Below are 10,811 nucleotides of genomic sequence, written 5' to 3' on the forward strand. Positions count from 1 at the left end.
TGCGGGTATAAACCGAGCTCTGCTCTGGAAAACACTTTAGCCTGAGCCAAAGCACTACAATGGTAGTTACTAAAAGACAAGGCATTCCTCAGCCTGCTTATCATTAAAGCAGTCAATTAAGATAAAGTGCTGTCTCACTGACCCCAAACTTTTGACCCTGACCCTTTTCCCACATTGCTTCCCTGCAGATACAGCGTGGTGGTGGAGGGGGAGAGAGGGAACCGACCGCACATCTACTGTTTGGAACAACTGCTGCAGGAGGCTGTGAGTAAACTGGATCACCTATCGATCCTCTGCACATTTGGAAGACTCAAATGTTACACATCTCTTTACTTCCTGTCATACATGAGATGTGAAACACTTTGAAGTGAAAGTGTTTTGTGCATGTGCCAAGTCTGTTGTATAATGTTGATGTATAACAGTTCTTCTGTATGTGCAGATAATCGATGTGAAACCTCCATCTGTGCGCTACCTCCCAGAGGGCACCCGCATCGCTGCCTACTGGAGCCAGCAGTACCGCTGCCTTTACCCCGGCACTGTTGTCAGCGGTACAACAACAGCACAAAAACACACACCCACCACTTACATGATATGATCCACAATCCTCTTACATGGACAATTTAATTGTAGCTGGCAGCACAAACAAATATAAAACAGCTTAACAGACCTTCAAAGTATAATGCATCAGAGTTTATTACGTTGAAGGGACTGATGGTAATGGGAACAAAACTGGTCTGGGTTCTGTTCTTATTGAACACTTTCAGTTAGCTGAGCTTTAATGCAATGAATCGTAAGAAACGATATTGCTTGTGTTACTGGATGTGACACAGTTATATAAATCAAAATACATGAGTTACAACAACAAGGCGTTTTTAACCTCTAAAATGTGTCAAAATCAAATGTTCTCTTCTTGCTTGTGACTGTCCCTCCCCCCAACCCCACCAAACAGGAAGTTCCGATATTGACGAGAATGATGATCTCATCACGGTGGAGTTTGACGACGGCGACACCGGCCGCATCCCCCTCTCACACATCAGACTGCTGCCGCCAGACTACAAGATCCACTGTGAGCGCGCGCGCACACACACTCAGTTGGTGGACAATGCTGTAACAGCAACATCTCATTTAATCATGACCTCATTAGATTTTTCTTGTTGCTTTTAGTTCTCCGTTGAAGCAGTGCTTTCACATGCAGTCAGATTTAAATTTGATCTTACCCTCACTGCTTGGTTTGAACCTTGATATGTTACTGCGTGTGTGCGCAGCATCACGTCTGACTGCATTTGCATGAATGCTATGCGCGTGGATAGATAGAGATAGATAGAGAGACAGCAGCATGCCTTTATTCGGGTGTCTTTGTTTTTCCTTGTTAAGAAACTTGAATAGCTGAAATGTCTTGCAGTCATGACGAAAGCTTGAGAAGCATATAGGTTCAATTCTTCAGACTCGCCATGAAGCCTGCTGGCTCTCTGCTTCTGTTCAGGCGCTGAGCCTTCCCCTGCACTACTCGTGGCCAGCTGCTCTAGGAGACGAGTCCGCAAATGCAGCAAAGAGGGCAAAGAGGCCGCCACAAAGCCAGAGGAGGCTGTGCCTAAGATCAAAGGAAAACCTGGTCGCAAACCCAAACCCAAACCAGGTGAGCTTATCGAACTTGACTCTAATGTATCATCGGACTGGTGAATGAATATGAATTTCATAGAAATGATTGACCTAAATGTCTTTTCAGTTAAAGAAAGAAAATGAGATTTTTGGGTACCGTGGGAGGTAAAAATAAAGGAGGGGTGCTTAAAATAAAACTAGTGCACTGTACTTTAAGTACTGCCATCACATTTGCCTTCATTTGAGATACGCTGCCTTTTTCCTTCTTTGAGTAATTCCTTGGGACCATCTCTTCACACACTGGAGCCAAATGTTTCAGCATAATGTCTTAAAAAAGAAATGGATTTTTAAATTATTTGGCTCAGTGGAAGTGCAGTGTGTTGCTCTCCTGAGTGCCTTATCCATTTAGGACAGTTGGAAATGGACTTCATTACTGTTGATTATTAGGAATAGTAATAGAAATGCGTAAAATGCAATTTCTTGATGTCATTATTCTAGCATATTTATCATAGAGACCATTAAAAAGCTAAAATCATCTTTGAGGAGTCTTTTTTTATATTTGTAAAACAACAGAACCAACAAAAATAGCTCAAGGCTCAGACAGGCCTTTCATCAGACATCTCATAGTTGACCATGGCTGTCATCTCTTTTGTATCAGTTTAATGAATTTGCTCAAACAGCTTTGTTGTTGTTCTGTAAAGCTCAGGGTCTATTACTCTAGCTGTAATATATGGCATGTCGCATGTCTGATTTGCTGATTCTGGCCTTGTTTCTACTGCGTAAGCAGTTCTTATATGCAGTGTTTTGTTTCAGAATTGTTTTCTTGCTGATTTGTCTACTGTTCTCAGCATGTGAGGCTGCAGACCACAAAAAACATGAAAGCCACACAATGAAAACATCAGCACATCCAGTATAAATCCATTTAGAGTGTAGTTGTTTGACCAAAAAAAGCAGAGAGTTGTTCAACTTCTTATTGTTTTTCCTTCTTCTTTCCAGAAACCTCCGTGAAGCCTGAGGGTCCTGCATCTTCCTCCACCCAGGCTGCAGAGCGACCCCAGCCTCCAGCCAAGCCTCCCCAGGACAGGACCTCTACTGTACAGAAGGCAGCTCAGGAGAAGCCCCGGCCTGCATCCCGGCCGACAATGGCAATCCAGGCAAAGCCGGGCCGCAAGAGTTCCACCACGTCCCCTGCAAGTAGTCCTACCCTTCCAAACCCAGTGCCCAGGAAAGCCAGCTCAGCCCTGCCTCCTGCTCCTAAAACTGCCCGCGCTCTACCCCCATCCCTCTACCCCTCCACCTATGGGAAGGTCCTGACTGTGGATCTGTACAGCGAGCCCAACCTCAGCTCATACAACAACCAGCGCAGAGAAAGAGAAAATTCCAGCAGTGTCAGTCCCACCACCAACAGACCGATGTCCAGGCCCAATATAGCATCATCATCTACTGCACCCAAGCAAAGTGCTTCGTCCACACCAAGACCCACTTCTGCTTCCACACCCAAAACCAAGCCCTCCTCGGACCATCACAGCAGCTCCAGACCTAGCCTCAGCTCTGGGCTCATACCCAGCCCCACCTCCAGGCTGTCAACAGGCAAGCCTGGCTCTTCACTGACTCCCAGACCTTCATCATCATTGTCTTCATTATCTTCATCATCTGCCCTCAGACCCAAACTGAAGATGCCATCCGACCAGCTATCCTCCAGCCCCAGACCCAGCCCCATCTCCAGACCCAAGTCCAGCTCAGGGCAAAATGACATGGGCTCGCTTGTGAGGCGCAAGCCACTGTCTGCGGAGCCCCTTGTGAAGCTCGACCATGAAGGTGTCACCTCCCCCAAGACCAAGAAGACCAAGGCTCTGATGTTGCTGGAGGGTCGGGGGGTCAGACGGGACCACACCCCCATAACCACAACCACAGCCACAGCCAATCAGAAACTGCTAAAGGCTAAACTGAGAGCTCCAGATAGAGAAACCGGCCTGCCAGAGAAAGACTCCACCTACAAAGTGCCAACGCTGGCTAAAGAGAAAGCAGATAGTCGTGGAGGTGCTGGTAGAGGACAGGAGATGGACAGCAGAGAGGAAAGGGGTAAAAAAGAGGAGAGAAAGGAAGCGGAGAAAAGAGAGGAGAGAAAGATGAAAGAGGAATCTCAGAGTAGCAGCAGCTCAGAGTCGGAGGAAGAAGGGGAGAAAGGGAAGAAGAAGTGCAAAAAGAAGAAATGCACCTCAAGTTGCTCTTCTTCCTCTTCATCCTGCTCTGGTTCATCCTCATCTTCTTCATCATCATCATCTTCGTCATCCTCTTCGTCCACTGATGACTCCTCCTGCAGCTCAGACGAAGAGAGGACCCTTACGCCCCCACCAGGCCCTGCCTCTCCTCCTCCGACAAAGGACAAACCAAAAGAAGAAACGAAAGAAGAAGAAGTGAAGAAGGAGGCGGAGGTAAAAGTGGAGGAAGAAGAGCTTTCTCCTCCCTCCCAATCTCCCTCACCTTCAACCTCTCCTACTCCTGCTGCTCCTGCTCCAACTAAACCCGCTAAACCAGCCACCGGGAAAGGGTCCGGGCAAAGGGGTCGTCCTCCGAAACCAAAGCCCGGCGGAGGAGAGGGGAAGGTGGGGAGACCAAAGCGGAGAGAGGGGGTCCATCTCCCTACAACCAAGGAGCTGGCTAAACGTCAGAGGCTTCCCAGTGTGGAGAACAGGCCCAAGATTTCTGCTTTCCTTCCAGCCAGACAGCTCTGGAAGTGGTTTGGGAAACCCACACAGGTGAGGAGACAAGTTTATACAGTAGATAGAAAACTTCATTATCATATTTTGAGAAATGGCTAGAGTTTTTGTCCGAATGTCTGTCCTTTCACTCTGTGACCAGCTCTGTCCTCTTCTGACCCCCACCTCCAGAGACGCGGTATGAAGGGCAAAGCTAAGAAGCTCTTCTATAAGGCTATTGTGCGTGGCCGAGAGATGATCCGCATCGGTGACTGTGCTGTGTTCCTGTCTGCCGGCCGGCCCAACCTGCCGTTCATCGGCCGCATACAGAGCATGTGGGAGTCGTGGGGCAGCAACATGGTGGTCAGAGTTAACTGGTTCTATCATCCAGAAGAGACAAATCCCGGCAAGAAACTAACCGACAAGAAGGTAGGAGTTAGAAACCACTTCTGAAGAAAAGAGTGCTCCCTAGAGCAGTAGCGCTCTGGTTGTCATTGTAAAGAAACAAAACTTTGCATCCTGATGAATCGCTATCTGAGAATTTAGATTTGTCATCCAGTAAAAGATAATTTTGTTCTTTGAATTATTTTGTCTGAATAACTGCAGGTCTTATTCACAGTGTTTTGACACGTATTTCCTTTCAAGAAGAAATGTAAAGAAAATAAATGTAATTCATGAAAGGAGAATAATTTAGTTCAATCTCATAACTAATAGAACCATCCTCCAACCAACCTCCTTCTTCTTTCCTCAAGCTCAATTATGACTTTTTTAATAATGTATGTGTGATTCATTCATAACCGCTAAGTAAAAGAAAAATGTTTGTGTGGGATTAGTTTCGAAGCTTTTTGCTAAGACTTCTTTCCTCTCCAGAACTGGGATCAGATGTGTGGTCAGTCTTTACCAGCAGCTCTGCATTCTTCTATCCAGAGAAAAGACTTCATGGAGGTGAGAAAAAATTTATTATTTCACCTGTGTTTTGAGCTTCAAAATCCCCAGTGATTTTATTATGACTATAAAGTAGAGCTTGGACAATATGGAGCCCCAAAACTGACTAAATGTTAAAAATATAACTGAATACATAATTAAATAATCATATTAGTAAAAAAAACATTCAACTGAGTGTAAAAGAAAATATAAAGCTTTATACTTTTACTTTAACTGCCAATAAACTGGTTTAAAAAGCATTTTGTTGTTTTCATTTAATCAGTTGATGAAATAAATCAAAACTTTATTTAACTTTTCGTTTCTCTTTCACTAGATCAATTTATAGCTAAACATATTGAGCACTAGACTTTTCAGCTAGCTACTTAGCTGAAGCTAGCTTAACGGCCTAAACAAGTAATGTTATTCATCCATATCTTGTACTCCATACTGATGTAACACCACTCTATAAACTCCTGTAACTGTAGCTAAAGCATTTTAGCCAGAAAGCTAACAATGCCAAAGTTAGCGAACTAACGGTACTTAGAGGTCTTTTGTTTAGTTTGTTTGACATTATGAGAAAAACGTTAAATTATACACATCTACAAAATGGCAAGAATGACACAATATAGTTCAAGACTTTTTCTGTTGTGGTCCTTAATGGAGAAAACATGCATAAAGATGTTATGAAGACCTAGCTCACTTTGTTGGTGTGCTGGCTGAAAAGCTTTAGCTGCTGGTAAAGCGTTTATATAGTAATGTTAGAGAATTTAGTGTGTATAAATGATGAAATGGCTAGTAGTTTTTTGAGTAAAGTTAGCTTCAGCTAGGTAGCTGACGTTAGCTGAAAAGGCAGAAGCAGTGTGTTAAGCCACCAGTTAAGCGCAATAGTCCTCTTAATGGCTCTACTAATGTTTAAATGGATTTTAACTCATTTTGGGTAAGGGGGGGGGATAAAAAAAAAAAAAGTAGAATAAAAACCTCTGTCTCTGTCACAGCGCGCCCTCTACCAGTCGTCTCACAGCGACGAGAACGACGTACAGACAGTCAGCCACAAGTGCCTGGTGGTAAGCGTGGAGGAGTATGAGCAGATGACCCACACGCGCCGCTATGCTGACAGCGAAGACCTCTATTACCTGGCCGGCACCTATGAACCCACCACGGGCATGATCTTCAACACAGACGGAGTCCCAGTCCTCTGCTGAACATACACAGAAACTCACTACGAGTTGCTGAAACCAAATCTTGACCCGGCTTTCCTTCTTTGCACTCACTGAGGAGTCAAACTCAACCCGTGGTCTTTCACAGTCTAATCACTGATCTTCATTCATGATGGATCTTTAACAGCCGTGACTCATTGAACTCAACCGCTCCAATACCATGATACACTTTAAACAGACTGTCATGAACAGCCACTACTACAGAGACAGGAGACACTAGACAGTATTATAAGGAACAAGTCTCCTGAAACCTTTGCACACACAGACTCTATTTCCACGTTATGTTGTGCTTATTGTGTTCATGGGAAAGCTTCAGAACACACAAGCACCTCAGTCTCCTTTTACATGTAAATAAACACGCTCACACGTGCACAGACACATGTAAATACCCACCTCCATGTAATACACACAGTTATATAGAGGAAATATGAGTGTTTTATTTTCTGTAATAGATTTATGTCAGAGTACTTTTTTCTAATGAGGTAAACAGTCGAAAAGCTTTAATGAACTGTGAATGATGATATGGGAGAGAGGCCCGCCTCTGTCCGTCGGACAGACAGACACACGCCGGTGATGTGACGTTGTGATTATGATGTTGCTGTGGTGATGTTACATGTTACAGTCATATAAATGTATCTACAGAACAGCAGGAGCGACAGATGCAAAAGAGAGAAAGAGACGCACAGAAAGAGAGAGATAGAGACTCCTTCCATTGCTGTCCAACAGAAGCACTTAACAAAAAAAAAACACTTAAAGTTTTATCCTTGTTTAATTTAACCCCTTCAATTCCCCTTGACAATCCTAACTCGGGCAGGCAAACCGTCTGTGTGCTACTAATACTTCTGACTCCCTCAGAGACTCAGGTTTAAAGAGAGAGGAAGGATTGTGTACTAATAAACGCACTTCCCATTTTCATCTTTGTGTTCCTTGTCTTGAAGGAAAAATCCACCCTGAAAACACTATGAAACAAAAACAAGCTGCTGTTGATGTATTTTGTTGTTTGCACTGAGGTCAGACAACAACAGGGGGAGAAACAGATACTAGAGGAGGCAGACTCCAGTTTCTCCACCTTATAGAAGAAACCTCAATAGAGACCCAGCACAGCTACGAGATTTTGGGTCGGGGATGTTCAAAGCATTCTGGGAAACATAGGTTTGTTTTTCTTTTGGTAAGTAAAATGGGTAACTATGGGTAAGCTACAACACTTCTAGTAACTCCATGAATGCGCTGAACAAGGTGAGCAAATGTATTAATGGTGTAGGAGTCCCAGAGGGTGGATTTTTTCTTCTTTTTTTTTTCTTAAGGCGTTTTTAGGGTTGTAAACATGGCAATCAGTCCATGATGCATCAAGGTCAAGGCACTGATAGTCAGCATGAAGCTGCCAGCACTGATTAGATTACGAACATAATTCAGTTTTGACAGTCATCTTCCACAGTTTGGCTTCGTTCATTTTGGCTGCAGGGTTTCCAACCTCTGAATGTCCTGTGTTCGATGTATTTTCTTTTTCTTTTGCTTCTGGTGTTTTATGGGTGTCTATCTTACCCCAGTTTGATCACATTTCACCCTTTCCGAGCAATCTTCTTTGACATGAGTGCACTTTGAATGAGCTCCGCTGCAGAGGAGAGACTGACTTGGGAGTCTTGTATGTTTTCCTTAGAGTATTTGCTAATGCCCCTCCCACCACTCTCGCGGCCTCTCCTCTGCATGATGCCCCTTCACCACAAACAAACACACGCCGCCACGTCCCTTTTTATTCTTTTCGGCTCTCTTAGCTGCTTATAATTTTTTTTCTACGTGCCTAGTTTTTCACCGTTGTTAGGGTGAGACTGTTGAATGTCGTGCTCAGGGTTGTGAGCGTTTGGGCGGTCTTACTCTCTCAGGCCTTATGATGATGATTTGCCAAATCTCGCTTAGGTCCCGCCACCCCTACTCCAACCACCGTCCTCAGCTCCTTTTGGTGCCCGAGGAGTAATCACATTGGTATATTCCACAGTCTGCTGACTCTGGGGAAACACCTTTCTTCTTTGTGATTTATAGTTTAAACAACCCTCCGTTCCTGAGCGCTTAACTCACTTAGCTACACTATTGTGTATAGAGTTTGTATCTATATACAGTATAGTATACTGTATATATAGTATATATCTGTGATTATCATGTTGATTTTCTTGTATGTTTCTTACCATGTTGCCCTCTTTCTGCTTTGCTGCAGAGATTGAAGATTGTCTTGTTGATATTCAATAGGTTTAATGTTTTCTACTCTTTGAGATCTTTTGGTTATGTCTGGATGTGTCTGATTTTATTATAGGATATGTCATATTTTTAACTCTCTCTGAGATGGCTTCGTGACGTCTGGATGACGGCCCAAGATGTTAATGTTGTTCATATGAGATTTTCCCCATAAATGACATGAAGACGTCTGCCAGTATAGTAGCATTTCAGTACACGTTCATATAAAATCCAGACATGACAGCCACCCAGTAAAGGAAAGAGTTTGATAATGTGCTGCTAGTCTATTAGTATTGAAAGTGGTGTAAAGCCAGGTACGGAGTGACTCTATATGCTGTTTTCTGAGATTACTCAATCAGTTGATGCCAGAAAATCTTATCTGCTAAAGCCCCACCTGCTCCCCATGCTGCTGCTCTTATGTGTGCTCCCCTCAGGGCTGAAACCTGATCGAACATATCTGCCCAAAACTCCCATTTTCTGCTGACAAAAGTGTAAAAGTTTTGAGTGACAGTTTGCCAAAATGGATCTCCGACTGGTATCTCAGCCGTGGGAGTGTAATGGGTACACAGGTCGCAGCGGTGTTTGCAGAGTGAACAAGTGAACGTGCCCGTTATGAATGTTTGTTTACCCCTGGAGCTGCTAAAGCACTTTTTGCTGTGTGTGTGTGTGTGTGTGTGAGGGAGGGAGACTGATAAGACATCATACTCTTATCCCCTGGTATTAACACATACACACACACACAAACACTTACACACCTTTGTAACCCTTTAAGGTGTGTGTTATTGCCTTCCAATCTCTATTTGCCCCCCTATCTCCATCCAAAGCTCAGCCTTAGGTCTTCAAACAGGGTCCAGCACACACACACACACACACACTTATTGCCCACATCGCCTTCATTTTCTTTTGGTGTCATATGTTTTAAGAGCCTGACTTTGTATGTGTTCTTTGATCACCGTTAATGTTTTACTTTGCCTTGTCTCATGTTTTTGCTGTGATTTGTTTTTAGAACTCTTTTGCATGTTTCCGTCATGTTTTTCTTTTTCATCCCTTGCTTCCCCTCTCTGAACAATCGTCCACGCCTCTCAAGCAATACTGCTGACAGGCACTGGGAGCTAGCTGCTAGAGAGAGAGAGAGAAAGAGAGAGCGCAAAAGAGAGAATGGGAGAGAGAGAGAGTGAGGTGGACTGGAGGCTGGTTCTTCGTCTGCTGTTCCTTCAGTATCGTCCTGTTACAGATTTAAAAAGAAAAAAAGATTATTTTGAAAGTGAACAGAAAAATCTTCTAAGTTTTGTAAATGCTCCTTCAGTGTCGAGGGAAAAAAGAATATACTTTGTACACATGTCTTATCTTGTAAAAATGCAAAAAGAATACATTTTAGAGATAAATCTGAAACCAGATATATTCTGTCACCCTATAATATGTGTAAGGACTGTTTTTTTCCTCTTTTTTTTTTTTTTTACAGACAGCAACCACATTTATCAGTGTTTCTTTTAAATTGTTTTAGTAACTCAATATTTTATAGTTAATCAATAAACAGATGTAACTGTACTTTTGGTGTTCTGTGTGTCTCTGGCTTGAAAACCAAACCTCTTTCGTTTCTTTAAGCCTTTCTCTTTTCTGAATCTTTTGATGACATTCGTGTACCTTTTCCCTTTCATCACCCTCTTTGTTTGTTTTTCCACTTCAGTCATAAATTAGCAGAAACACAGTCTTGACTAATTTTGAATTTTAGTCAAGACAAGCTAACATGACACTTCGCCAAGTCAAAGGAAACATTTGCTTTGCTTTCTTGCTAATAATTAGATGTCAAGATTGATACCACTCTCTAATCTCTTAAGTTATAGCCAACAGCCGGTTAGCTTAGCTTAGCTGGTAGACTGGAGACAAGGGAAACCCTAGCCTGGCTTTGTACAAATTGAATAAACAAGATATAAGATGTTAATTTGTGAGCCTTAGAGCTGCTGGTAGGTGGATTTTATTTCATTTGGACAGCACAGCTACCCATCCCCCCCCCTGCTTCCAGTCTTAGTGCTAAGCTAATGAGCTGCTAGCTCTAGCTTAATATTTACTGTACAGGCATGAGAATGTTGTCAATCTTCTCATCAGTCTCTGCCAGAAAGTGAATTAGCATATTTCCCAAAGTGTC

The 10,811-nt window shown here is 43.2% G+C and overlaps 1 protein-coding gene across 3 annotated transcripts in view; it reads left to right on the top strand.

Moving 5' to 3' along the window:
• Positions 1–6,483, top strand: part of tnrc18 (trinucleotide repeat containing 18) — a 44,063-nt gene extending 37,580 nt beyond the window's left edge. For 2 of the 3 annotated variants that reach the window (XM_038695354.1, XM_038695352.1), the window contains exons 23-30: positions 189–264; positions 440–548; positions 950–1,066; positions 1,484–1,636; positions 2,596–4,358; positions 4,491–4,727; positions 5,169–5,243; positions 6,218–6,424. In XM_038695354.1, the coding sequence (XP_038551282.1) occupies positions 189–264; positions 440–548; positions 950–1,066; positions 1,484–1,636; positions 2,596–4,358; positions 4,491–4,727; positions 5,169–5,243; positions 6,218–6,424 (2,737 nt within the window). Of the gene's footprint in view, positions 1–188; positions 265–439; positions 549–949; positions 1,067–1,483; positions 1,637–2,595; positions 4,359–4,490; positions 4,728–5,168; positions 5,244–6,217 lie in introns of all 3 variants that reach the window. The other variant, XM_038695353.1, reaches the window with a different exon arrangement.
• Positions 6,484–10,811: the final 4,328 nt, after the last annotated feature.

This window comes from Micropterus salmoides, unplaced genomic scaffold (assembly GCF_014851395.1).
Source record: "Micropterus salmoides isolate LMB-PRFRI ecotype aquatic unplaced genomic scaffold, ASM1485139v1 Ms_hic_scaffold_10, whole genome shotgun sequence".
Taxonomy (NCBI): Eukaryota; Metazoa; Chordata; class Actinopteri; order Centrarchiformes; family Centrarchidae; genus Micropterus; species Micropterus salmoides.